This window comes from Numida meleagris, unplaced genomic scaffold, assembly GCF_002078875.1.
Source record: "Numida meleagris isolate 19003 breed g44 Domestic line unplaced genomic scaffold, NumMel1.0 unplaced_Scaffold323, whole genome shotgun sequence".
In the NCBI taxonomy this organism is placed as follows: Eukaryota; Metazoa; Chordata; class Aves; order Galliformes; family Numididae; genus Numida; species Numida meleagris.
The window spans coordinates 66,042-93,580 of record NW_018364554.1 but is presented as its reverse complement, the minus strand read 5'-3'; the positions used below and the strand labels follow the sequence as shown (position 1 = coordinate 93,580).

Sequence of the window (27,539 nt, the reverse complement as noted above, 5' to 3'; positions counted from 1 at the left end):
TGGTTATCGCATAGTGCTTAATTTATTGCAATTCGACTACAACATTTATAGAGCATCAGGTAGGCATCGCGCCCTACAACACTGCTGATTGGACAGCGGATATCATCACATAGGCATTCTTGTGGTTAGATAGTGGTTAGCAGTCCCGTAAAGCACAACCTGGAGGCGTAGCTGCTCGACCTTGCAACACAGCAGCTGTTCCTCATTTCAGACCTCCAAGGACACTCCAGAGATCACTTGAGCATGTTCTAATAAATATGCCCACTGTCCATCAAATATTTCTCCACACATCGCCACCACCGCTGCTGTGAGGTGGCTGCAGCCCCGCAGTCACAGCCCGCCCCAGAGCGCCCGTGTCACTGCCACCCCCCACACCTGCTGCTGCTGCCCTCCGCCGTGCCTCCAACACTGCACCCCCCTGCCTGCTGCCACCGCTGCCCTCCCACCACCCGCTGCGCCGCTTCTGCCTCCAGCATATAATTTCATTAAAGACTACGGTGCTTTAGAGCAATGCAAAAGAGAGACATTATCATGGGGTGATACTGACACGTTGCAAGCCTTTCCTGTGATGTGCAAATCAGCCCCGCCGGAGGGAATCCCTGCCTTATGAGGAGGTAAAGGAGCTAAGGAAGTCAGTGAAAGATTACGGAACTCAGTCTGCCTTTACGTATAATCTTTTGGCTGCAATCGTTGACAGCTATGTTATGATTTCTCATGATTGGAAAATTTTGTTACAAATGATTCTGTCTTCCATGCAATACGCTGTGTTTACATCTGAGTACTGACATCAGGCGACTGTCCAGATGATGAATAATTTGACCATGTTGGCGGGCAGCCCTTTGATCTGCCAGGAAATGGGAAGAAGAGTGTGAGACCTGCTATGACAACAAATACAGTCCTGAATCGGTCGGATACCACCTGGCCAGCTCACTCAGACCAGCCACTGCTGGCAGCACAGGAGTGGACTTGGCCACCGCCCGGTCAGTGACGCTGACTGATACCACCGTGACTGTTATTGCAATGGGTATAATGGGCCCCCTTGGGAATGGGCATAGTGCCCTCCTGTTAGGATGTTCTCCCATTACGCAGATGGGACTTTTTGTTTTACCAAGAGTTACAGATGCTGTACTGCTTGTCTGGCAGGCAGTCCAATCTGTCGGTTTACAAATAGCTGAAGAAAAGGTGCAACTCAGGTCACCACAGAAATATTTAGGGTGGAAAATTACATCTCATACCATTCAGCCCCCAACCCTCAAAATAGTACCTCATGTGCAGACATTAAATGATTAAATGATCTGCAAAAATTATTAGGAACCATCAACTGGTAGTGACTGCTTTGGGGTATTATTACACAAGAGCTACACCCTCTATTCCAACTACTCAAAGGAGACCAGATCTAACCTCTGAAAGACAATTAACACCAGAAGCACTACGATGCTTAGACCCTGTAATAACATCATTGCAACTCAGTAAATCAGGATGCTCAGTGCCCCATCGGAGCTTGTCTTGGGCATTCCCAGGGATAGGACATCCACAGATGTTCTGGGCTACCTGTTCCTGTGCCTCATGATGTGATGTTAGGAGCATTAGGAACTCCCACCTAACATCTAATGTAAAACTCTTACATTTTAAAACCAATCTCCTTTGTTCTTGACAACAGTTTATGGGCTGGTTTGGCCCAGTTCTGTGACAAATGGTGTGGGGGACCCACGGACCCGCATCCCAGGAAAGGGAAAAAGGGGAAAAAAGGGTAGGGAAATGGGCCTGAGAGCAAAAACAGTGGCAACAATCTGAGGAGAAACAAACTAATTTACTAAATAAGACATCGGAATGCAAAACAACACACTCTAATACAATATAATTACAATTTAAGCTGATAAATCCAGTACAGCGAGAGAGAATGTCCCAAAATCAAGGTAGGCCTTACTCTACTACCGACGATAAGACGGCTGGAGAGTGAGGTGCTGCCAGGATGAGAAATGGGCAGAAAGAGAAGGGATGAGGTCTCGTGATCTGCAAGTTTTTATCTTTTCCCTCTGGCCGGAAATGGTAACAGGAGCAAAGTACCCTGGGGAATGTAGTAGTCCTTCTCTTCTGAGAACCAGGTACATACACTACATGATGTTATGATGTGGAGTACCAATAACCGAAAATCATAAAACCATGACAGTTGATGCACGGCGGAGCATGAGCCAGCAGTGTGCCTAGGTGGCCAAGAAGGCCAATGGCATCCTGGCTTGTATCAGAAATAGTGTTGCCAGTAGGAGTAGGGAAATAATTGTCCCTCTTTACTCAGCACTGGTGAGGCCCCACCTCGAGTACTGTGTCCAGTTTTGGGCCCCTCACTGCAAAAAAGACATTGAGGCCCTGGAGCGTGTTCAGAAGAGGGCGACGAAGCTGGTGAGGGGTCTGGAGCACAGGCCTTATGAGGAGTGGCTGAGGGAGCTGGGATTGTTCAGTCTGGAGGAGGCTCAGGGGAGACCTTATCGCTCTCTATAACTCCTGAAGGGAGGTTGTAGTGAGCTGGGGGTCGGCCTCTTCTCTCTTCTAACTAGTGATAGGACAAGGGGGAATGGCCTCAAGTTGCACCAGGAGAGATTTAGGCTGGACATTAGGAAATACTGCTTTTCTGAAAGAGTGGTCAGGTGCTGGAATGGGCTGCCCAGGGAGGTGGTTGAGTCACCGTCCCTGGAGGTGTTCAAGAAACATTTAGATATAGCATTGAGAGACATGGTTTAGTGGGGTTATTGGTGGTAGGTGGATGGTTGAACTGGATGATCTTGTAGGTCTTTTCCAACCTAACTAATTCTATGATTCTATGATTCTATAATACATCTCTCCCAGTCTGAACTCTCCTATGTTTGTCTGGAGAGTCAGGCCCCATAAAATGTCTGTGCCCAAGATGTACTCTGGGACTGGGGCAGTAGTCACCTTATAATCCTGGGGTGGGAGATGCCCAACCCCCAGTTTCAACCATGTTTGGGTGTCCGGAACGGTCTGTCCCCAAAACCACCAATCATCGCCTTGTTTCCTTCGAATTTAGTTGGATCACTGCAAATGATTGATGTTTCTGCACTTGCGTCAACCAATGCCATGACCCTCTGTATGTTCTTTCATGACCAAAAAATTGTCAGTTCGACATAGGGCCTCTGGTCCTGTCTGGAGGCCCTAGTTACAGAGGGACTAACATCTCCTGTCACACCATAAACTGTTTGATTGCCAGGTCTTTTTCCTCAGGTGCCTCAGGCATCATAGCCTGAGTCACTTGAGGAGTCTTCTTACTTTTATTAGGGACTATAAAGTCCTCTAGGTTCCAAGCTCTTACTGGCATTTGTTGAATTGTCTATACCCCTGCTCTTCTGGGGGTACTTTGAAATTTCTGATCATCTCTTAATTGTTTCCATAATTGGAGTAAGACATTATTGGGTTGTCGGTCAATCTTAGCAAAGGCCACCCTGGCCCATATAAGACTGTTGAACATCTATTTTCAGGACCCCTCTATGGGGCCTGATTGGGGTATCCATGGGGCGGCTTTCCTGGTCTTAATGACTGGAAGTACCTCAGCTCCTCCTACCACCCCAACATTACGCCTCACTCTTAGGTGCTCTCTCTCCCAAATCAGCCACCAATTGGGAGCCTGCTGGACAATGGCCTCTGAGGCAACCAGGGAGTTCAACATGCTTACTAATGTTCCATAATGGTGGAAGGGTGCCTGTTGTAAACTCAAGTCTCTCATCCTCACTGAAAATTTTAACAAATCTGGGCTTTTGAATGTTTCTTTATATATAGCCTCCTTCCTGCCCAATTCATGAATGTATGTTTGAAGGTCCTCCATGGAGGACCATAAACCCATCTGTAGTGGTATACCAGCCTTATTAGGCCAAGTAATGAGACAAGCCGCCATCAACCAATCCATTAGTGAATGGTTTTCATTGTGGTGTTGTACAGTAGCATATAATCTTTGTCTAAGGGCAGGATGTGAGGTAATAGACGCAAGTTTAGAAATTTATGGTCCGTTAACTACAACGCTTTCTGCCCCCACATCCCACAGTGTTAGATTGCTGCACTAGATCCATTAATTCAGATGCTGTATAGGGGCGGGCTGTTATGAGTTTGAGCAAGGGGCCATTGATCAGGGGGCACCCGTGCTGGTCTATCCTGTATTTTTTTTTGTCTTTTGTGTTATTATAGGTCAGATCTCAAAGGGATCCATCTGAGGTGGGGCTTTGAGATCTGTCCTTGAAACCTTATCTTTCGGATTACCCAGGTCCATTGAGTTAGGAGCCTGGGTATTTTCCAATGCAATGTTTTGGATTTGTTTTATAGGGAAAGTTGAGCTTGATTTCTTTCCTGTCAATATGCCAAGTTGCTGTTCTAACTTCTCAACACGATCACGTAATCATTGATTTTTTGCTCTCTGAGGTGTTTGAGAGCTCTGCTCGATTTAATGCATTTAATAATGGCTATGCCACAGTGGACACAGCTAGCTGTCGCTCTTTTGCGATCAAGAAGTCTTTATTGAGTCCATAAAAACAGTCCGCCATGTGGGATGGTGTCATGCTTTTATGAGGTCTAAGAGAGGTGGAGCCAGGCTCCAGCCTTTCCAGTTGCACAATGAATTGCCTTCACCTGTGTTCCCAGGGTTGACCTGGTCTTTTCCCCAGGTGCTCAATCAGTGGTTCAGGCTGTGACTCAACAGTTCTCATACAGGGACACAAACCATGCTATGATTCTGTGATTCTATGGGCAGGCAGCATCTCTTGCTGAATGTCCTCCTCCCTACCAGGAGTCAGGCCAGAACTCTCTGTCCACTACTACAAAGATGTGATGGAGGCTGTACAGCACTAGAGGGAAAACTACATGAAAGCACGCAGAAGCCTGCTGCTGCTCCTCATCAGTGAGGAGACCCAGAGAACGGCCCGGGTATGGATTTCAGTCCTGACCATTTGTGTGGACAAGGATGTGCTGACACCATATAGCTGCTCTGGGCATCCTTGGACAGGGATGCAGGCAACTGGCCTCCAGGGATGTCTGCTCCCTTGGGGTACCAGTACCTGAGTGCCTGAAGACAGGGCCCAGCTCCCCTTCCTTCCTCGTGCCATGTCCATCATGGCTGGCCTCCTCCCTCAGTGCAGGCAGAAGGATCCTGGCCCCACAGCCCAGGTTCAGAGCTCTGCCACCTGCAGCCTAAGCATAGAGGAGCTGTGAGAGACCTGACTGACCATCCTCCTGGGGAAGCATCCCTGTCTTGCCCATCAAACCCAGTTCACACTCTGTCCCCCTAAGCAACTTCCCATACCATGCTTGGAATACTTGTGCCAGTATTAAGAGGTGGTGGAGCCTAGGTCTCCTTCCACGGGCTGTGGTGTCATCTGCCCACTCCTGCAGCTCCACAGGACTCAGGAGAAGCCTTCACCGTCATTGCAAAGATCCTGATGCGGAAAGACCTGAAGACTCCTGCTGTCAGGAGAGACTGCTGCAGCGACTGCGCAGGCTCTGCCCGCCCCTGTCCTCGTGCTCCCTCCAGCTGCAGCGGAACCCGAGCCATGCAGAAGAACTCCTGCAGCAGAGCCGGCCACACTTACGGGACTCTCGGGCCATCTTGTGAGGTTCATTAGTGAGCCCAGAGTAACCCTTCAAACAAAAGGATAACTCTTAATACTAACTGAAAATTGTAACCTTTAACTCTTTACTGCAATCCTGAAGTGTAACAACACACATCAGGACACCCTTGGCAGTAGCACTCAGGCCCCATCTTCCTCCTCCTCCTTGCCTTCCGATGCCTCCCTTGGAACCTGCAGCTCCACTCAGAAGGTTCTGGCCATATTGCCCCCTGGCTCCAGCTCTGAGTCGCCCTCTAACGCCTCCCCACCGCAGGAGAAAAGGGGGTTGCCACAGTCTGCGAGAGGAGAACAAAAGAGACTGAAACTGCCCCCCAGTGCCTCAGCCACTGCACCCTGCAGCTGCCCCTTGCCTGCCCCCAGCTGCTGCTGCAGCAGCGAGGGTCCCCCTGGGACACCCTTGGCAGTGGCGGTCGGGCCCCATCTTCCCCCTCCTCCTCAGTCACCGATGCCTCCCCTGGAACTTTCAGCTCCACTCAGGAGGTCCTGGCCATGTTCCCTTCCGGTTCCGGCTCTGAGTTGCTCTCCGAGGCCTCCCCCAGCACCAGCATGCGGGAAAGGGGGGTGGCCACGGTCTGCCAGAGGAGAACAAAAGAGGAGGGGTAGGCGGGGGGAGAATGGCTCCATCAGGCATGCAGACCCCCAGCCACGTCCCACTCCCAGCCCCTCCTCCCGAATCTCACAAGAATATCCCAACAAACAGCCCCGTGCCCCCTCAGCCCCATGACACCCCCATTTCTCCCCATTCCCAGCCCCATGGGGGTCTCCAAAACACGCCCAGGCTCCCGCAGCTCCAGGGGGACGTCCCATATCCCCGCGGGACCTGCACTCCCAGCCCCACGGGCCATAAGTCCCCATAACACCGCCAGGTCAACCACCCAGCCCCACAAGGACCCACATTTCCCCATCCCGAGCCGCCCAACCAAGCACCAGCACCAGCACCTCCCCAGGTCACGTGACGCGCACCCCGACCACTGCGCGTCGCGTAAAATGACGTCACGCCGCCGGTGCCCGTATCCCGGACTTGCCCTCATCCGGCATGGCGGGCAGGGCACCGCCTGACGAACTGCGCGTGCGCAGAGCGGCAGCTGGGTGTGGTTGCCCACCTGGAAACGTTGCCTCACTCGTCCATTCGTCCCCCGTCCCGGGCTTTGAGTGACAGCTACAGAAGCCAATTGGTTCTGCAGAGGCGAAGGGGCGGGCAGGTGTGGGCAGCCAATAACGGCCGCAGTTGTCACGCCACTCTTTGCTCTGTTTTCCTGCAATGCTGCGCAGGGTGGTGTAGGCGCGGAGCTTCCGTGAGGGCCCCGCTCCGCAGCAGCGCAGCCCCCAGCCCGGCCGGGCTGCCTGTGTCCTCTCCTGCCCTCCAGCAGTGAAGGTGCTCGGTGGGGGGGGCCTCAGCAAGGCACCCACCGGCACGGCTGTGGGGGAGCGAGGGGCCGCAGGCCTTTGGGGCCCGGTCGGGGGAGGGTCTGGGAGCCACAGAGCTGTGCTTTGCTGCCAGGGCTGGGACTGCCGAAGGCTGCCAGAGAGATCAGAAAACCGATTTTAAACACATTCAGGGGTGGTGACTCGATGACCTCCCTGGGGAGCCTATTCCAGTGCTTAACAAACCTTTCTGTAAAGAAGTTTTTCCTGATATCCAACCTAAACCTCCCCTGGCGCAACTTGAGGCCTTTTCCCCTTGTCCTGTCACCAGTCGCCAGTGAGAAGAGACCAGCCCCGCTCTCGCTGCAGTCACCTTTCAAGTATTTGAAGAGAGCAGTGAGGTCTCCCCTCAGTCTCCTCTTCCCCAGACTAAACAGCCCCAGTTCCTTCAGTCTCTCCTCACAGGGCATATTCTCCACGCCCTTCACCAGCCTTGTTGCCCTTCTTTGGACGTGCTCCAGCACCTTAATGTCCTTTGTATACTGAGGTGCCAAGAACTGAACCCAGTACTCGAGGTGGGGCCTCACCAGTGCCGAGTACAGGGGCAGGATGACTTCCCCAGTCCTGCTCACCACACCATTCCTGATCCAAGCCAGGATGCCATTGGCCTTCTTGGCTACCTGGGCACTCTGCTGGCTCATATTCAGCTGACAGCCCATCAGTACACCAAGCTCCCTTTCCATCAGACAGCTTTCCAGCCACTCCTCCCCTGGCCTGTAGGGTTGCCTGGGGTTGTTGTGACCAAAGTGCAGGACCCGACACTTGGCCCTGTTGAAACTCATACAGTTTGCCTTGGCCCATCAATCCAGTCTATCCAGGTTCCTCTGTAGTGCCTTTCTACCCTCTGGCAGCTGAACACTCCCTCCCAACTTGGTGTTGTCTGCAAACTTACTGAGGGTGCACTCAATCCCCTCATTAAGATCATTGATAAAGATGTTAAATTGGACCGACCCCAGTACCGAGCCCTGGGGGGCACCATTCATGACTGGCCGCCAACTGGATTTAACTCCATTGACCACAACTCTTTGGGCCCGGCCATCCAGCCAGTGTTTCACACAGCAGACCACATGCCCAACCAAACCATGAGCAGCCAGCTTCTCCACGAGGATGTTGTGCAGGACAGTGTCAGCCTTACCTTCATCCACTAAGCTGGTTACCTTGTCATAGAATGAAATCAGGTTTGTATAGAAGGAAATCAAGTTTGTGAGAGGAGATCCATTTCTGCTCCTGCCCACTAATGGGTCAAAAGAGGGTGATTCTCACATCCAATGCTATCTGATGGGAATAACAGAACTTAATGCTGTCCGATTCCACAACTTACACAAGGGGCTGGAGAAAGATGGATTTTTTGTGGAAACACCAGAGAAAGGGAAACTTCACAAACAACAGAGGATGTTTTAATTCGTTTGGTGATGACTTGCGGATTTAGCACTTTTGGTTGAGCTGACTACTCATTGAAAAGAGTTAAACATGCATCTTCAAGGTGAAAGTCAACTTCTCTCTGCTGTCTCAAACCATAACAGCATTTGACATGACAAATTATGGCAAGCTCTGGTTATGGCGAACAATTTTCTGCGTTTTGATACATTGGCTAAACAGGAACTCTTGGCCTTGGGGTAAGGCTTGCTAAAGGGTTGCACCCTTTTGGCCTTGCAGTTAGGCTTTTTGCTTAAGGGCTGCACCGTATAGGTCTTGGGGTGTGCCATCAGCCTCGTGCACACCAGGCATAGAACCCACTCTGGGGACAACACGCCCACCCCACAGAGGGAACCACCATGGGCAGGTGTCTGGTGGGTGTCTGAGGCTGCTCCCAGCGGCGTGCAGTCCACCGGGGCTCTGTCGGGGCTGTGCCAATCCTGCAGAGCACGAAGGGCCACCTCTCCTCAGCTCCCGGGGCCTCCTGAGGAGGAATCCTCCCAGCAGCCACTCAGCCACTCTATGCTCCCTGTCCTGGTCCAGAGGGGAACCCTCATGCTGTGTCTGTGTAGCTCAGGGACCATCCCTGTCCCTCAGGCTGATGGGTATGTCCTGCCAAAGGAGCACAAACCCAGCACTGGGCTCTGGAAAGGAAACCTGGAGCACTTCACAGGGAGGAGAACGTTCATCAGTGCTGTCACAAAGCTCTGTAGGAGGCCCCAAAGGCAGAAGAACACAGGCAGATGAGAAGTGTCCAACTCACGTTAAATGGATAAACATACATGAGTCCTTCGTGATAGCTCACATCACAGCCATGTGCTGTCATGTCCCTAGGATCACAGGGTTTAAAGCTGTCTGTCCCTCCACACTGCGGACAGCACTGGGACAGCCCCACTTCCATCCGTGTGTTGGGCCGGCTTCAGAGCCGCAGCCCATCTGTGAAAGCCTTCCTCCTCATTCCCATGAAAGAGCACTGGGAAGAAATGAAAACTCCACCATCTTTTGCAAGACCTCTGTTATATTTTTCTTTGTCTCTTTCCAGGTGGTCACAAGACGGACAGTTTTCTGTAAAAGAAGATAAACTCTTCTCAAACAATAGTGCAGGCTTGGGGAGCTCTTTGCCCACACACAGACCCTGTGGGAGGGTTCAGGTCAGGACACTGAGGGCAGGGCAGCCATTTCTCTCCCTCTCTCTACCTCTTCCCTAGAAGGTGTCCAGCTGCAGTGTTTTGCTCCTAAGCTATGCCACCCCCACCCCCAAAGCCTTCTCTTCCCACCAGGGACCTAGAGGAGCAATGAGCTGGAAAGAAACAGTCTCTTCTCTGGCCCAGAGCAGCTTTATGCTGAGCTAGGCCTTCCAAAAGCTGCCAAATCATGGGCCCTGGTGTGTTGGCTGTGTCAACAGAGGAGAGCATGACATTGGAGAAGGGGGAACTTGCCTCTGGTGATGCAACAGCCCAAGGCTCCAGGAATGTAGCCATCCCATCTCTCAGAGCCAGGGGGTCTTGGGAGAGTCCCCACTGTTCCTCCACCTCTGCTTTTCTACAAGGAGATGGCACCCTGCAATGACGCGGATGGGAATCACACACCTGTTTTGCAGCCTCTCTCGGGATCTTTGGCTCTTGTGGACGAGTTGTGGTGACATCAAAAGGGAGGTGGGCTTCTCATGCAGTCTAATGGTGATAGAATCACTATTTGGGGTATTATCATTGCAGTCTAGGCTCCATGAGGGCCAACTAGCTTTTCTTTGGTTGTTTCCAGCACTCTTTCATCACGGAGGATTTTCTCCACTCCTTGTCCTTCTCCTTCGAAGCTCTGAGGTCCCACAGCCTTGCTTTGACTTGTCTCTGGTGCTTTTCCTAGGGATGTGTGTTTCCCCTGAAACTGGCTGGACAGCACTGGCATCACTGGTCCTCTCTCTTCACAAAAAGAGAGAGGAGCACAGCTGTCCTTTTGGCAGGAGACACCCCTGGGACCACCGGAACCTGACTGAAAGAACAGAGAAGGAGGGGTCTCTCTCAGTGGGTGATGGCTTTGGGGGCACATCCTGCAGCCTTGGCTGCTGCACAGCCTTCCCCACGCAGAGCTCTCAGGCTGTGCTGGGGCTCTCCTGAGGGCTGGAGAGGGGCCAGCCCTGTGAAATGGGGGGCTCCCAGCAGCCCCATCCCACTCCTCCATATGCTGCATTCGGTGCTGCTGGGCAGCCCCAGATGGTGACTGTCTGAGGCTGGAGAATGGGCTCTTGCTGGGTCAGTGAAACGCCCCATGTGGATCCCAACCCCGAGCACCCAGTTTCACCTGGACACAGAGCTCTTCTTCTGGTGAGCCCTTGTTCTCTTCCCAAAGTGTGTATCTTCTCTACTAGTAATGTTCAAGTGGCTTGGGAAGGGTGGCAGTTCAGGAGTTTTCCCTGGAACTGGGAAGGAGAGACCTCATCAGAGGAGATTCACTGTGAGACTGCTGTCCCTGTGACACGCAGGGGTGCTCGGGCCTCTCCCAAAGCACCCAAGAGGGCCACTCCACTCCCCTCGCAGACGCTCTCTCCAGAGACCTCTGTCCCTCGTGCCCAGCTCCTTCTCTCAGGGGTGCAGCTCTGATTTGGGCCTGCCTTCCTGGCATTCACTTTGGGAAAGAGGAGCTGGGTGGTGCTTGTGAGGTGACCAAGTCTCTTGGGGGCTCATTTCCATGGGGGGAGGACAGGGCCGAGTGTCCCCCATCCTCCTGCCATACCCAGGTATGGGGGCACGTGGGAACATCGTGCCCTGAGTCTTAGATTTCTTGAGGCTAACATGTCGTTAGGAGAGGCTGTGGCGAGCTGGCGTGAATCTTTTCACAAGTCGGAGCCTTTGGATGATCATGGGCTGGAAATTTTCCCATCGCAGGTTGGTTGTGTGTGGCATGGAAAGGAGCTGGCTGCTGCTTTACCTTTCTTGCCCTGGCCAAGAGGTGGCAAACCTTCTGCTTTCCCTTGCTTGCCCTCACCAGGGACTTCTCCTGAGGCCTTGTGTAGTTTCCTGGGAGGTGGTTTGGGGACAAACTCCTTCTGAAACCTGTACAAAAGGAGAAGACACAGGTGTGACCCAGGGCTCCAGCAGCCCTTGCTGCTGAGATTGCCTGCTCACAGGCAGACTTTCACATTGCATAAAGGTCCATTATTCTCCAAAGATGACTGTGCCCTGATTCCAGGGACTGTCCTGGGAAATAGGGTCACCCAGCAAAGAAATCCAGGCCACGATGGGAAGAAAATGTCACCTAAATTCCTTCATCTCTCCCATCAGATCTACCTCACAGAAATGTCTACAGTCCAGGGACGTGTCAAATAGGTACCGAAAGTGAATTCTCAAAATGTCCACATCTGGAGAGAAGGTAAAACCTCCAGGGGGCAATGCCCTGGATAATCCGTTCCATGATAGTTCCCTAAGCAATGTGACCTGTGACCCTAGCTGTTAGCAAACACCAGGGGAGCCTGATATGCTGACTTTAAGAGAAAACGCAGTGCTGATTCTGGAGCTGGGTGGAGGTCCCGTGGCCAAATTCAGTGATTGTCCTGCAGAGATGAGGACTTGATTATGCTATTGGAACTGATAAACGATCTTATTTTCTGAGCCAGTGGTTTTCCACCTTTCTGTCAAAAACATGCTTTCAAGTAATCTTTGCAAGACAAAGGTGTGTTTGACTAGAGTCACTCAAGCTGGAAGTAAGAAATAGTTTCAAATGGCCTAGGGGAGAAACAGTTTTGGGCAGCAGAAGGATATCACCGACAAGTGGGGAAGATACCACTGCAGACAAGGCAGAAGCAGTCAAGAAGCTGTGCCTCTCTCCACCCTGCTTAACCTGTCGAGTTAGATTTGCACACTTTTAGGCTGAGTGCTTCCCCAGGAAAATGAGAAGTCTCTATGGAGTTATGCCATCATTTAAAGTGATGGCAGGCAGCTGTATTACTCACGTTCTTGGTTAACCTCACATGCTTTGCAGACCACGCATTTATTACCGGCAGTCCAAACGACCAGACTTACAGTGCCAAATGAGGCATCCCTCAAAATCTAAGCTCAGCCTCCCCAGTGCCTCTGACATCTGAGGGCAAGCTGGAACGCAAGTGGCTTCATTTTCTGCCAAACTTTCGGACCATCCCACATGATGGGATGTAAACAGCAATGGCTGCCCTGCATCCTCATGGCAGGATGCCCGTGGTCACAAGGAGTAAACGCTACTGAACGAGAGCTGAGCAGCTGCATCGAGCATACTCACTCAGGAAAGACGATGACCCGGCCAGAGAGCGTCAGGGAGGCCACCGCTGCCACCCGGGACACCACCATGTCCAGCAGCCAGGGGACCTGAAGGGGAGGAACAGGGAGGGTGTGGAACGTCCCTGTGATGGCTGAGGCACCCAGGACTGGAGGGCCCGAGGCAGTGAGAGCTGACAGCACTGTAGCTCTTGCCTGCCCGCGCAGCTGGCCAGGTCCTGGTGAGCCACACACAGGCAGGGCAAGGGCTGTGGGACTGCCCAGGCCAGGGTGAAACCAAAACCTCACCTTGAAAACTGCTGTTTCTAGGGTCACTTTCCCACAGATCCTCTCGAGGAAGTCATAGTAGAATTTCATTTGAACTTGTGTTCCTTCTAAGAAAAGGACTCCTATGTCCTTCAGGACAAAGGCAACATTCTCCCCCTTCCTCAGGCAGCGGCTGATGAGAGATGTGGTGCCACATATGCAGGCCTTCCCTGTCTGCCGGGACACAGATGCAGCTGCGGCCACCTCAGAGTACTTGAGGGGCTCCACCTCCTTATGGCCTGGAAAATCACACGAGAGAGATGGAGTTGGTCATACAGCAGCCCTTCTGCCTGTGCTTCTGAGTGCTACTCATTGCATTTGCTACCCAGGACAGCCCTGTATTTGGACTGGCTCCATGGAGGGGGCAGTTTGCTTTCAACAATAGAGGCAGTCCTCCTGTTTGCCCTGTCCGTGCAGCCAGCAAGGGTTTAATTCCCCTCCTACCTGGCAGGAATTCCTCATCACCCGCCAGATTGTGGATGTCGACAAGGTTCCTGGCCGGGCGAAAAGCAGGCCACTGCACAGTCAGGGTCCCGTCCTCAGTCTTGATCCGTTTGGAGACGATGTCGAAGGAACCAAAGGTGGGAATTCGGACCCCCTGCAAGTGGAAGAGAACGGAAGGGCTGAAGGGTTAAGGCTGAAGGAGGGACTGGAGGTTGCCCTGTACAGGGACTGTGCTTCAGGTCCTGCTGTGTCCCCTGCCACGGTTCTGAGGGGCAGGCCAAGGCAGCTGGGAGAGGTTTGGGAAGGAGCTGCCCAGTCCTCTCTCTCCCACTGCCCTCCAAACTGCAGCACAGCAGTCCAGGTAGAATAAGCCTCATGGAATCCAGAGGCTTCCAGCAACTGGGATCAGCCCTGAGATACACCACCACCTGCCACAAGTGGTGCTGCACCTGTGGGAGGCCCATTTGTACTTCAGAGGGACTCTGAGGGGGAGTTTCCTGCTTTCTGGGGGGGGGAAGAGTCAATGCATTCCGTGGCCCAGGGCCGAGGGGACTCCCCACCCCTCCAAGCAGACAAGCGGGAGGCAGGTGCTGACCCACCTTGTGCAGCCGGAGGTGTTGTTGCACACAGACGGCCACTGCATCCCAGACGGCAACTCGCTCTGCAGGGCAAAGGAAAAGGAGGTCACACTCTGCATCTGCCACTTCTCAGCACTCCTACTGCCTCAGAGTGGGAGTCAGGCAGCAAAGTGTCACCGCTGTCCCTGGCCCCAAACGGAGACCGCACCGAGGCAGTCACAGTGCTGTCTCTGGCCCACTCATTGCCAGGACCCAGATGCAGCAATGTCCTGTGGTGGCTGTAGATCCCTGTACCTTTGGCGGTGACCTCTGGACTTCTGGAGGCACGCTCTGTTGTGGGGCCATCCTCCCAGAAGCTTATATTGGTCCGCATCACACGTGCAGATCGCTCCTTGTTGGCACCAGCCATGTGGGAGCTAATCCCTTCCAGATGCTTCCGGTCGTCTGCTGGATGCTCCTTCGGGATGCAGCACCCACCACTGTGCAGCTGCTTTTATGCTGCTCCTGGGTGGCCGTGTCACAGACCACCCCACTGTGACACTGTGGTCACTTGGCCAGTGCTGGCTGTTGTCCATTATGATGCTGGCACCAGCAACCTGCTGCCCGCCCTGACGCTGCAGGAGCCCAGCTCTGGTCGTTGGAGGCTGACACTCCCTAGAGCTGGACCTCTTGTGTGCCAGTGGCACCACACCAGAGCTGCTGTAGGCAGCCTCCTCAGGCAGGCTGGCCTAAGAATGAGATGCTGAGCCTGCTGCCTTCTCAGAATTCTTCCTGCACTGGCCTGAACTTCTCAACCTTTACCTTCTGTAATTTTGTTGATGTGCATCTTGATGGCTGCGGCCCTCTCTTGTCCACTTTGGGCTCTTAGGGTAGGCTGGCCTCAGAGCTCAGTGAGGACCATGGGGCAGGTTTTACTGTCTTTGACATGGGACTCATTTTCAGTCAAAATAAGTTTAGAAGAGAAAACTCTATGCTCCCAGCCGTGACACCCCCACAGTGCAGAAGAGAAATACCTGCAGCACTCTTGGGAAGTGCTGCGAGCTATCACAGTTCTTTTCTTCACTGGGGGGAAGGGGACTGTTAGAACCAATCCATTAATTATGAGCATTAAACAAACTGAGTTTTGAAGTTCAGCTTGGAACTGCTGAGGCTTCCATTCCTGTCCTGCTCAATGAAGTCAAACTCTCTGGGCAGCATCTGTCAGCCTGGTTGTTACATCATTAAATGGGGGAGAAATAATTGTTCACTGCCACCTGTAAAAAACTGTCTGTGCTGCGTCACTTGTTGCCTTGTTAAGTGCCATTCACTTGGGTTTTCTTTTCTAGATGAGGCCGGTCACGTTAAACATTAAAGGATTAGTCATGAAGAGTCAGAAGTACCACAGTTGGTTACTAGGATCCAGAAAAAAAAAAAGAATATATCCCTCTGTATGTCTCTGCCTTCAATAATCCCAGAAGGCGGCACACAGATTCCAAAATTTATGAATTTATGTTTCTCTTTGGTGTAAACAGTGGGTTGCAGTGGTATTTTCTGTGACACTTGAAAATACATTGTGACCATCACTACTACACACAGACCTAACCCCAAAAGACAACAGTTCTTGGGTACCTGCCCTGGAAGGGTGCAGGGCTGCTATCGAGAATTCGAAATCTCTCTGGAGAAAAGCAGACCACTCCTAAGCATGCCCAAGATGAGGCAAGGGTAGGGATCATGTATGCAGTTATCTCCAAAAGAGAAAAACATTTCTTAGGAGGAGTTTGGGGGTGATATCGAGTATAGCAATTTACTCAGGAGTTGGTCAGAACTTACAGTAACTGTCAGTAACTCCCTAAGAAGTCATCTGGAATGGCTGGTAACCAGTATTCCAAACATGCAAAGGCTTACCTTCCTCCAGATACAGAAGCTATGATAGGACAAAATGAAGCAATTTCAAGTAGCCTAGTGTGAAACAAACACACAGCCTAACAAATTAATACAGAAAAAAAAAATCTCCAACAAAAAAATGAGATATTGAACATGTGCAGCTCATCCAGGGAAGACCACATTTCAGCTTTCAGCTAAGGATCAACAAACAGCTTGGCTCAAAAGAACTGACATCAGCTATCAACCACTTTACATGGGTATGGTCTTACGAGCAGCATCACTTCTGTGTTTGAAATCTGGGCAATCTGAATCACTGGCCATTGCCATGTTTTCTTGAACTGGGGTAATTCAAGGTCAGAACTGCAGAGCAGATAGGAAGTCAGCTTGTATCCCACCTAGATGAGTAACATCCGCACACACACTGAAAAGGAATCTGAGGCATCATGATTTAGCTACATGTAAGATGCATCATCGTTTTGAACCTCTTTGCTTCTATTAAGTGTAATTTTAGTCTATATCAAAACTCCGAGAACAGCTCAGAAAGTAGCTGACAAAGGTCTCGTAAGAAATACTAGACAGTAGCAGTGAGATAATAGAAGAGGTCTAACGGTACCTGATACAGTGCCCTGGCTGGAGGCAGTTACAGTAACCTGCATAAGAATCTAGATCTCAGGCTGGCCTAGAATACAGTCATAGAATCATAGAATCCTTAGAGTTGGAAGGGACCTTTAAAGGCCATCTAGTCCAACTCCCCTGAAACGCACAGGGACACCACAGCTAGATCAAGTTGTCCAGGGCCTTATCCAGCCTGGCCTTGAAAGTCTCCAGGATGGTGCATCATCCACATCTCCAGTCAACCTGTTCCAGTGCTTCAGCACCCTCACTGTAAAAGACTTTTTCCTTATATCCTACCTAAATCTACACTCTTTAAGCTTGAAGCCACTTCCCCTCATTCTATCACAACAGACCCCGCTAAAGTGTCTGTCCCCTTCTTTCCTGTAGCTCCCCTTTAGATACTGCAGGCTGCTATCATGTCACTTCGCAGCCTTCTCTTCTCCAGGTTGCACAGCCCCAGCTCTCTCAGCCTGTCCTTGTAGGAGAGGTATTCCATCTCTGGGATCATTTTTGTGGTCCTCCTCTGGACATGCTCCAACAGGTCCATGTCTCTCCTGTACTGAGGACTCCACATCTGGATGTCGTACTCCTGGTGAGGCCTCACCAGCACAGAGTAGAGGGGCAGGATCACCTCCCTTGACCTTCTGGTCATGCTTCTTCTGATACAGCCCAGGATATGGCTGGCTTTCTGGGCTGTGAGGGCACACTGCTGGCTCATGTCCAGCTGCTATCCACCAGTACTCCCGGCTCTTTTTTGGCAGGGCTGCTCTCAATCCTTTCATCCTCCAGCTTGTATTGGTAATGGGGATTGCCTTGACCCAGGTGCAAGACTTTGCAATTGGGTTTGTTGAACCTCATGAGGTTCACCTGTGATCACTGCTTAAGCCTGTCTAGGTCCCTCTGGATGGCATCCTGTCCCTCTGGTGTTTCAACCACACCCCACAGCTTGGTGTCATCAGCAAACTTGCTGAGCGTGCACTCGACCGCATTGTCAGTATCACTGATGAAGACACTAAAGCCCAGCAGTGACCGCTATGAGACACTACATTCAGTCATGGAGCCATTGACCACCACTCTCTGGACTCAGTCCTGCAGCTGTTTCTTTGTCCATCAAACAGTCCACCCATCAAATCCATATCTTTCCAATTTGGAGAGAAGAATGTTGTGGGGTACTGTGTCAAAGGCCTTACTGAAGATGGGATTGATGACATCAGTGGCTCTTCCCTTGTTTATTGATGCAGTGACACTACCATAGAAGGCCACCATGTTGGTCAAGCAGGATTTGCCCTTGTTGAAGCCATACAGGTTCTACCATATCAACCGAGACTTCGTCTCATCTGAGACTCAGGAGGGATGTGGCTGTTCTCTGAGATTTTCCATCAGAGCCTGCAAACACTTGCACTGCTGTTGGAGCACTGCTGGCAACTCACTCATCACCAAGTGTCTGTGTGGGAGCAGCTGACTCCCCCTGAATGCAGACCAGGGTCTCAGAGTGGGGTCTCCCATGCAGGGAACTCCTCTGTGCACATCTGAGATGAACCAGGGGGAATCTCAGCTCCTGTGGGTGAGGACTGCATGGGGGGAGCTGAATCCTGCTTCAGTGGAGGGCTTCCAGCTGGGGGTGAGATGGCTGCAGAATGCCTCCTGAATCACTGCTCTGAGCAGGAGAAACGCACAGGCCCCTCTTTACTTCTGTGCATGTCTGGATGTGCGGAGGAGAACATAGATACCTCACACAGCCAGGCGCACTTTGCTAGAACAAACCATGTTTTTGGAACCAGTTTCTGCTCACTGTTTAGAGGGGAACAATTGCTGCTTCAGTCTCTGTCAGAACACTTTTCCCAGGACTGACCCTCCTGTCTTGCAGGATCTGTGAGCCCTGAAGCCCAAGAGACATCTGCAGGAGCGGGAAGGGGGAGAGAAAGGGAGCCCTTGGGCTATGCCTCTGCTGCTGAGCTGGGCTGGGCTCCTGGGATACAGGGAGCTCATACAAGTAGCTCATACAGGAACAGCTTGCACAGTTCAGCAGGGCTGGGCACCGGGGCAGGTGACAGTAAGAGGAGAGAAGGGTGAAAGATACAACACAATGTATAGAGGGGGACAAATCTGAGTTGGCTGGAGGAGCAATGTTCACAGACATTAATGTGGTAAGGCTCTGGCTGGCTGGGCAATGTGAATAAGTATCCTGGAAAGGCTTTCTGGATCAGGGACATCCCATACTTCTTTATTGTGGAGAAGGACCTGCTCCAGATGAGTGCTTCCCTGCTGCAGAACCAAAGCACAGCCCTGAGGGCTCTGTGTCCCACGTCGGCTGCAGGCTGGGCAACCAGGGGTGCAGCCGGGTGCCCAGGGCTGTCCTGCAGAGCAGGTTCCTTGCTGTGCCCCAGGAGCTGTGTGCTGGGACTCTGCCACCTGCCAGGCTCAGCACTCAGTCTGTCCGGGGAGCTGCCCAGGGTGCTGCGGGGAGACGTGTGGGGAGAAGGAGCTCCCTGGCAGGACAAGGGCCTTCTGCTGCCTGAGCTGCTGCCTGGGGCTGGGGCCTCACAATTTACAGTGCTCCAAGGCACAACCATGGGACTTTCCTACAGCAGAAATAGGGCAGGGTTCACCTGCTTCAGTGTGGGCTTTCCTTATTCACTGGTTTTAGTTTCTGCTCCTCTGTCTCAGCAGAAATAGAAATAAATGCTGTGATTTCAGAGAAGTGATGGATATGGCCAAGCCATCATTTTGAGGTTTATCAGGATGCACAGCAAGATCCTTTACTGCTCCTCAGCCCATGGAAATCACCATCACCCCATGCTCAGTTTCATCAGGTTCCATGTGACCTGGCCCTTAGCATCTGCACACATCGAGGTGCCCCAGGGCAGTGTCCCGATGTCAGGAGGCGTCTGCAGGGCAGAGCTGAGCCCACAGCAGCTGGAATGGACTCTGTGAGCTCAAGGAAGGGATGTGGGGACAAAGAAACAGCTGCAGGCAGGGACAGCTGCAGGCAGCAGAGACATGGGCAGGGAGAGAGAGGGACCTGTTGCCAGAAAGATGGTGGGAGGGGTATTTGGGCACCTCCCTGCCATCTCTGAAGTGCAGACACCTTCCCTGCAGCAACTTCCTGGCCTGTTCATAAAGTTGGTTATAATTGCCACTTGACTCGGTTGGTTGGTGAGAATTCAGGTGCATCTCAAACACTGATGCTGTGGGTTCTGTCATGCAGATATGTCCATGGGGGAAACGCATTCATTTCTCCCCTTAACCTTTGAGACTCTGGGAAATGTTATGTGTGGGTCTGGTAATGAACTGACATTCCCTTCAGGACACCCCATTCTTGGGACATTCAATTTTCTTTTCTTTTTTTTTTTTTTTTTTTTTTTGTGTGTGTGTCTGCAGGTGGCCCTGAATCTCCCATAGCATCTCTGTGTTAACCAGCAGCCCCATGGAGAGAACACCTCAGTGTTAAGGCCATGGAAATGAGCACTGAACACTCTGTGCCCCCGGTGAAGAAAGGAGAGCTGAGTTGCTGAGTTCCTCCTCAGTTATGATGAGAAAGGAAACGGATTTAGAGTTCTGCACTTCTAACCTGGATTCCTCAGCTCTCAGCAGAATCCAAAATCTTTTCATGGGAACAGCTGAGTGTGACCATCCACTGGTGCTAGCACAGGGCAGCCATGACCTTGACTGAAAGACAAACCAGCTTACCTCACTGCACTGAGGGACAGTGTCTCGCTGGACCCAAGATATTTCACTTGGCATGCATTGCAAATGCCAAGAATTTCTGCTTTAAAACCAATCCTAATGTGTTGTGGGGCAAGAAGGGAAAAATAAAGAAAGCAATACCACAGAGCCCTGCTATACTTTGTGAAACTGAGAAAAAAACTGCTTTATATCTCATGTATTTTAATCTGAGATCACTCTGTATTTTTACTTTCTTCTTGCTTTTGGCCAGGACTGACACCAACACACTCCACAGCAGAGCTCTCTGTTCCCAGTGGCATCCTCAGTCAGCAGCAACCAGGGCTCAAGCAAAGATCTTTCAGAAAAGGCAGAGGCAGTTAGGGAGGTTTCAGCAAGATATGAAGCAGGCTTTTCTCAAAGAGATCTACTATAATGTTGTATTGCTTTTCCTTCCTTTATCAGGTCCCCATGCCCAGAGGCAGCAGATGCCTAACAGCAGCTCCATCAGTGAGTTCCTCCTCCTGACATTCGCAGACACACGGGAGCTGCAGCTCCTGCTCTTCTGGCTCTTCCTGGGCATCTACCTGGCTGCCTTCCTGAGCAACTCCCTCATCAGCACAGCCATAGCTTGTGACCACCGCCTGCACACCCCCATGTACTTCTTCCTCCTCAACCTCGCCCTCCTTGACCTGGGCTGAATCTCCACCACTCTCCTCAAAGCCATGGCCAATGCCCTCTGGGACACCAGGGACATCTCCTATGCTGGATGTGCTGCACAGTGCTTTCTGTTTGTCTTTCTGATTTCAGCAGAATATTTTCTTCTCACTGTGATGTCCTATGACTGCTACATTGCCATCTGCAAGCCCCTGCACTACAGGACCCTCCTGGGCAGCAGAGCTTGTGCCACCATGGCAGCAGCTGCCTGGGTCAGTGGGATTCACAATGCTCTATTGTACACTGCTAATACATTTTCACTGCCACTCTGCCAAGGCAATGCTGTGGACCAGTTCTTCTGTGAGATCCCCCAGATCCTCAAACTCTCCTGCTCAGAATCCCACCTCGGGGAAATTTGGGCTACTGTAGTTGGTGTCTCTTTAGCATTTGGATGTTTTGTTTTCATTGTTCTGACCTATGTGCAGATCTTCAAGGCTGTGCTGAGGATGCCCTCTGAGCAGGGACAGCACAAAGCCTTTTCCACGTGCCTCCCCCACCTGGCTGTGCTATCCCTGTTTGTCACCTCTGCCATGTTTGCCTGTCTGAAGCCCTCCTCCATTTCCTCCTCGTCCCTGGATCTGGTGGTGGCAGTTCTATACTCACTGATTCCTCCAACCTTGAACCTTGAACCCCCTCATCTACAGTGTTAGAAACAAGGAGCTCAAATGTGCTGTTAGGAAAGTCACTTCACAAATGTTTCTGAATTGTGATCAGTTTACTCTCTGTTTTTGCAGTCTTTAGTGTCATTACATTTCTTGTTCTGTGAGATAAATATTTTTTATTCATCCCAGTTCTACTGAGGAATGGATTTGCTTTATTTTGTTTCCAGTTATAGAAATGTGTTTCTAAACATATATCAGTGCTGACCCTCTTAACATCTGCTTAATAAAATGGGATTTCTACAGTGCACTGCCTGAAGTTTCCTGAAGATTGTAGAGAGGCATTGCAGAAAGGTCGTGACAAATTAAAAGCTGGGCTATCACCAATTACATGAAGTTTTAACAAACGAAAGTGTGAGATTCTGCACTTGGGATGGGGCAACCCTGTCTGTGTGTACAGACTGGGACACAAGGGGCTGGGGAGCAGCTCTGGAAAAGGGATCTGGACACTCATCATATATATAGAGTTTGTCACCTGCGTGGATGTGCTGGTGTGAGATGAGGTCGGAATTGCTCCTGAAGCTCTCCTCACACTCAGAGCATTTGTAGGGTTTCTGTCCTCTGTGTGCACGCTGGTGAATCATGACTTGTGAACTGTTTCTGAAGGCTTTTGCACACACAGGACACTTGCAGCGTCTTTCTCCTGTGTGGACACGTTGGTGGATTGTGAGTTGGGAACTCCTTTTAAAGCCTTTTGCACACTGGTGGCACTTGAACTCAAAACTGTTTTGTAGCCCTTCCCACAAAAGGGACACTTATATGGTCTCTCTCCTTTGTGGATGTGCTGGTGAGTAGTGAAGTAGGAGCTGGTTTTGTAGCCCTTCCCACAAAAGGGACACTTATATGGTCTCTCTCCTTTGTGGATGTGCTGGTGAGTAGTGAAGTAGGAGCTGGTTTTGTAGCCCTTCCCACACTGCAGGCACTTGTAGGGTCTCTCTCCCGTGTGCACACGATGGGGAGTCACAAGGTGGGATCTACTCTTGAAGCCCTTTGCACACACAGTGCACTTGTAGGATCTCTCTCCAGTGTGGATGCGCTGGTGGACTATGAAGTGGGAACTGCTTCTGAAGCTCTTTTCACAGTCAAGGCATTTATAGGGTCTGTCTTCTGAGGGGACACACTCATGGGAATGGAGGTGATAACTCCTTTTGAAACTCTTCTCACACGTGGCACACTTGAAGGGTTTGTCTCCTGCGTGGCTGCGCTGATGGATAGCAAGGTAGGAATGATCCTTAAAGCCTTTCCCACACTCATTGCATGGGAACTGCCTGTTCTTCTGGCAAACTTCCTTGGTGCTCAGCTCTTTAGGCTGCTTTTGACCTTTGCCACAGTCCAGGGTTTCTCTCACTCTCTTTCCTGGATGGTTTCCCCCTGGCTTCTGCTTCTTCAAGGGCTTTCCTTGCTCCAGGCCCCCTTGGAATTCACTTCTGGTTTTTCCAAGAGAGATACTGTCCCACAGACTTTTGGCTACACCACTCTCCTGCAGATTCTCCTTCAAATTCGTGATCCCATCACCTGCGGGATGACAGAGGAAATCCAGATCTAGCTTATTGTGCCCAAAACATGCCCCAGCTGATCCCACAGGGGCGTCCGCCAACCCCAACCTCCTCCTTTCCCCCACCACCTCACCTGGGCAGATGTCTCCTGCCATGTCCTTCAGAGTGTGTACATCTGGGATCCAGGGATCTTCCCCTCCTTCAAGCAGGGAGATCACCACGGGTTTAGATGCTTAAATGATACAAACAGTGGAGATGAAAGCATTTCCTTGAATTTGGTAAAGCTGCTTATGCAATACCTCCACTATGCGCTCCTCCCCTTCTGTGAAACCACATTTAGGCCCTGAGTGACACGAGGCCAACACATACCGGCTTGCTTCAGAGTGTAGTAGGACTTTCCTCCTCTGAAGATTATGCAGGGGCTTTTTTAAAAAAACATGATACACAGCAACGCAAGGGGAGCATGCAGGGGGCTGATCCTCCCCCTCCTGAATGATGCCAGAGTGACGGCAGTGAATCTGAGTCTTCTATCAGAGTGGTAAGCATACTAATGGCTTCTGAAATTCATGCACGCATTTTTTGGTGCGTCAGTCAACAGGTAATTTTAACATATTTAATCTTTGTCCTGCTTGCAGAGGCTCATTCTGCACAGCCTGAGGTGCCCTGACAAGCAAGAAAGGCAGCAAAGCCCTCACCCAGCGAGGCTATGCACTCATACGTCTCCAGCATCACGTCCCGGTAGAGCGCTCGCTGCGCAGGGTCCAGCAGCGCCCACTCCTCCTTGCTGAAATACACGGCCACCTCCGCAAAGCTCACGGGTTCCTGCAAGCAAACAGCTCCTTGCTGCGACCACCTGGGGCCTGGGGAAGCAGCTTGTTGAGGAGAGAAACCCCAGCCCCAGCAGCTTCTCAAACAGCAGCACACAAATGCTGCACAAGAGCATCCCATTCTCCCCCTGCAGCCACATCCCTTGCACCTCTGCCTCGCTGGCTGCTTCCCCAAGCCCCTACCTGGGATGGATGCACTGTGGCCATTTGCTGCCCTCCTGCAGGCTGGCACGATCGCAAGTGAAAGGCAGGGAGCCTGCTGGGACAAGAGGAACAGTAGGGCAGTTCTGAGGGAATGCAGCAGTCCCCATCCAAGCCAGCCCTCCCAGCTGTGGCGGGTGAACCCGGCAGCAGCTCAGCACCACACCGCCCTTTGCTCGCTGCCCCCACAGTGGGATGAGGAGGAGAACCGGAAGCAAAACAGAATTTGTGTGTTGAAATAATACCTACTGACCAAAACAGGAAAGAAAACAGAAACAAATATACAATTAAATAAAAGAAGCGTATGTACATATATATACACAATGCAGTTACTCATTACCCGCTGTCTGACTGATGCCCAGCAAGCCCCGAGCAGCAGCTCCCCCAACACCTCCCACATCTGTATTTTTTTTTCTTTTTTTCATCATACTATTTTCTCCCCCTGTTCCTTTTTGGGAGGAGGAGTGAGTGAGCCAGGTGGTGGTGCTCGGCTCTCTGCTGCTGTTCAACCACCACACTCAGGTGTCCTCTGTCTCCTGGGATGCAAATGCAAGGAGGAGTGCAGAGTGCTTGTGCAGAGAACGGAATTGGAGCCCAGTGCCTGAGCCGGTGCAGCAGCTGTGTGTGAAAGGGACCTTCAGTTGCAGGGAGATCCTGAAAAAAAACCTTGGGAGCAGCCTGCATGATGAAGGCGGCCCTGGCCTGTAGTTCAGAGGGTAGCAGAAGCCTCAGAACAAGTGAGCGATCAAGCCAACTGCTTGCCAAACAACAGGTAGCATGACAAGTGCCACTAGAGGAAGATCCTGCCTGTTGGATCCCCTGGGGGTATTTGGGGGCTAGTGGAGTGGGAAAAGAAAATTACCTACTTGGAGGCTTTAGATAAGAGCCATAAAGGAGGTTGGGATTCTCATCACAAACGGGAATCCATTCATACAGGTGTACCAGACAAAGTCATTTCACGGCTTTCTTGGCATGAAGGAAAGATAGAAGCATAGTTCCAGCTATGCTGTATTAGAGGGCATTGTATTCACTCATGAGGGCGGGGGGACATGAGCTTTCGGGGCTTTTTTTCTTGCAGGTGATGTGTCAGGGAGATTTTGGGGGTTCTCTCTCACTGGAGGTGCCATGAGGAGCTTTTGTAGGATGGATGGCATGTGTGATTGGTGTAGGAGCTTTTTTGGGGTGTGGGAAGTTCTGGGAGTGTCACATGTGAGTGGGGTTGCAGGGATTGCTTGAGGGCTGTGACACACGGAGCGATGCCAGGAGCTTTCAAGGGACGTCACCCTCAGCGTCCATTGGAAATGACTTCACCTTTCCCTTCATCTCACCTGTCAGCGAGCGTGATGTTCACAGCTGGGGAGATCCTGGGCCTGCATGAGAGCCCCCACAAAATCTCCTGCACCACCACCCCCTCCCCCGCGAATGCCGCCCCCAGCATCCTCCCAACCTTCCCACACCCCTCGACCTCCCACGGCCGCGGGCCGGGCCGGGCTTGGCTCCTCCCGCGGGGATGCGCGGGGCCTCCGGAGCGGCTGCGGGACCGTACGGGGCGGACGGCGCTGCGGTGAGCGGGGCTGTCCGAGCGGCGGGGGGGGGCCCGTGGGTGCGTGCGGGTCCGGTGGGTGCGTGCGGGCCCCCGGTCAGCGCGGCGCTGCGGGTCCGCTCCGCCTCGGTGCTGTCGGATGGCGCCGTGCTGAACCCGGCAGCGGCGCGGCACCGCAGCGCTGTGCGCTCCCTGCCCGCCCCGTGGCCTGGGGGAGACTGGGGACGGCGAAGCAAAGAGGAACTCGTGGCGGGAGGCAAAAGCTGTTGAGTGAGACAGAAAGGGAAGAGAGAAGAGGAAAAATCAAGTGATAGCGATGAGATCAATGTACACGTACACGTAGGTGACTCTGAAAGTAATGCCTCGTTGTTATTTCCGTGGAAACTGTCATAGATACAAAGAGCACAATAAGACTGTCTGATAGAGCAAATTCTCAGCTACAAATCTCTCTTTCTCAGTGTAGGCACCACCATTACCTCTGCATTTTCTCCAGCAATGAACAAGAGCCTGCAGGCCACGCTCGTAAAAGTCTGCACCGGCAGATTTTTTGCAGCTGCTATGACAGCATCGTTGCTAGGAGACTGTTGCCCACTCAGTCCATCTTTCATCGGCATGAACAGATGACAGTCAGAAGGCGCCAAATCCAGACTGTGTGGTGGATGTGATAGGGCAGTCCAGCCAAGCTTGGCAATGTGTTCCATGGCTTTCAAACTGGTATGGGGCCTGCTGTTATTGTGTTGAAAGAGAAAGGTGGATGTCTTGTCCCATCCCTCTCTGTGAGTTGTGAGAAGGGTGAATTTATCTCTTCTCCCAAACAGGGCACTCCCTGCTTGGCAGGAGTTGCTGGCACAGCAGAGTCAGGCAGTGACTCGGAGGAATAATACGAGACAATTTATTAGAGGAATAGTACGAGACAATTTATTGAACTTTCTAACAACAAGCAGTCAACTACTCGAGGTAAAATTACACAACTTTCTAAAAACAATTAACTATTTCAAGGCAAGATTAGGCAACTTTCTAATGACAATTAATGATATGGAACAAGAATACTTTGGCACTTCCTTATCAAATTTAGGAAATGGCCACTAAAGAAATGAGTAAAAAAAGATAGGAAAAAGAGAAGGAAGAAAAGAAAGAAAAGAGAGGAAATAGAGAAAAGCAGGGAAAGAGTGAGAGACGGAGAGATGGACAGAGAAAAGAGATCACCAGTCTGTTTCAAGGAGTTCTAGCACTGGGCCCACCAGCAGTGAAGGAGGAGTGGGGGTGGTCGTGCACCCTTTTATGCCTGCTGGGTTTGCAGGTACACTGTCCCAAAAGGCATAAACAAGCAAGTTTGCAATAAGAAATGTTATGTAAAATAAATTTGTAGCACAAACTGTCTTGCTGGAAAGTAGGCCTGGTTTTTGGACAAAGTAATCTCACAGGATCCGCGCTTTGCAAACTTTGATTTGTTGTCTTGGCAACGCTATGTGTTGGAGACATACCAAGTGTATCACAGAAAGTCAGACGATGTTTTTCATTAGTCCATGACTGTTCACCACATGGCTTGAACACCTCAAGAGTATGGTGATCTGAATATAGCAGGTAGAGCAGTGGAAGAGAAGGAATGAGGGGAGAAGAGGGAAAAAAACAGGATAAGAATGGAAAAGAGAGTGAGAGAGAGATGAGGATGAGAAGAGAGGAGGGAAAGAAGAAAAAAGTATGAGAAAAGAAAGGAAAAAAGGCTTTCTGGAAGTCATATCACCTATGACTATACTAGTCAGTAAAAATAGGAGAATACTTAAAACCATAACTTCAATATTTGTAAGCCATTTTTCCCTTTTCCCACCCTACAAGTCTGGTGGAAAAGAGGGTCTAAAGTTCATCTTCGAAAGTGGCAATACAAACACAATGAACAGAGAAGGAGTAGAGAGAGAAG

The 27,539-nt window shown here is 51.3% G+C and overlaps 3 protein-coding genes, 1 long non-coding RNA gene and 1 pseudogene across 4 annotated transcripts in view; 2 read left to right on the top strand and 3 right to left on the bottom strand.

Annotated features, from left to right (window-relative positions):
- Positions 1–4,493: 4,493 nt before the first annotated feature.
- Positions 4,494–6,557, bottom strand: LOC110391209. The gene is made up of 2 exons (XR_002434012.1): positions 5,300–6,557; positions 4,494–5,187 (listed from the first exon to the last, which is right to left on the bottom strand). It is a non-coding gene; the product is annotated as an uncharacterized LOC110391209 (long non-coding RNA).
- A 1,473-nt stretch (positions 6,558–8,030) lies between these two features.
- Positions 8,031–14,446, bottom strand: LOC110391208 (coiled-coil domain-containing protein 81-like). The gene is made up of 5 exons (XM_021383002.1): positions 14,332–14,446; positions 14,059–14,156; positions 13,460–13,613; positions 12,998–13,254; positions 8,031–12,799 (listed from the first exon to the last, which is right to left on the bottom strand). Exons 1-5 carry the CDS (start codon positions 14,444–14,446, stop codon positions 12,710–12,712), a joined length of 714 nt encoding a protein of 237 aa, XP_021238677.1. The 3' UTR covers positions 8,031–12,709.
- Positions 14,447–19,901: 5,455 nt separating this feature from the next.
- Positions 19,902–21,647, top strand: LOC110391202 (olfactory receptor 14J1-like). Its single transcript, XM_021382992.1, has one exon. It carries the CDS (start codon positions 20,904–20,906, stop codon positions 21,543–21,545), a length of 642 nt encoding a protein of 213 aa, XP_021238667.1. The 5' UTR covers positions 19,902–20,903; the 3' UTR covers positions 21,546–21,647.
- Positions 21,648–21,661: 14 nt separating this feature from the next.
- On the bottom strand, positions 21,662–24,048 carry LOC110391201 (annotated as a pseudogene).
- A 1,540-nt stretch (positions 24,049–25,588) lies between these two features.
- LOC110391205 (zinc finger protein 707-like) overlaps positions 25,589–27,539 on the top strand; it is a 6,838-nt gene continuing 4,887 nt past the window's right edge. The window contains exon 1 of the mRNA XM_021383000.1: positions 25,589–25,642. The gene's annotated coding sequence lies outside the window, so the exon portion shown is untranslated. The remainder of the gene's footprint in view (positions 25,643–27,539) is intronic.

Bases quoted from the DNA above. Each gene is read 5' to 3' on its own strand.
- LOC110391208 (XM_021383002.1), bottom strand. From the start codon at position 14,446: ATGGCTGGTGCCAACAAGGAGCGATCTGCACGTGTGATGCGGACCAAT. The intron at 14,157-14,331 runs GTACAGGGATCT...GAGAAGTGGCAG, and splicing joins TCCAGAGGTCACCGCCAAAG to ATGCAGAGTGTGACCTCCTT. The intron at 12,800-12,997 runs GTGAGGTTTTGG...CCTCCCCTTCAG, and splicing joins TAGAAACAGCAGTTTTCAAG to GTCCCCTGGCTGCTGGACAT.
- LOC110391202 (XM_021382992.1), top strand. From the start codon at position 20,904: ATGGCCAATGCCCTCTGGGACACCAGGGACATCTCCTATGCTGGATGT.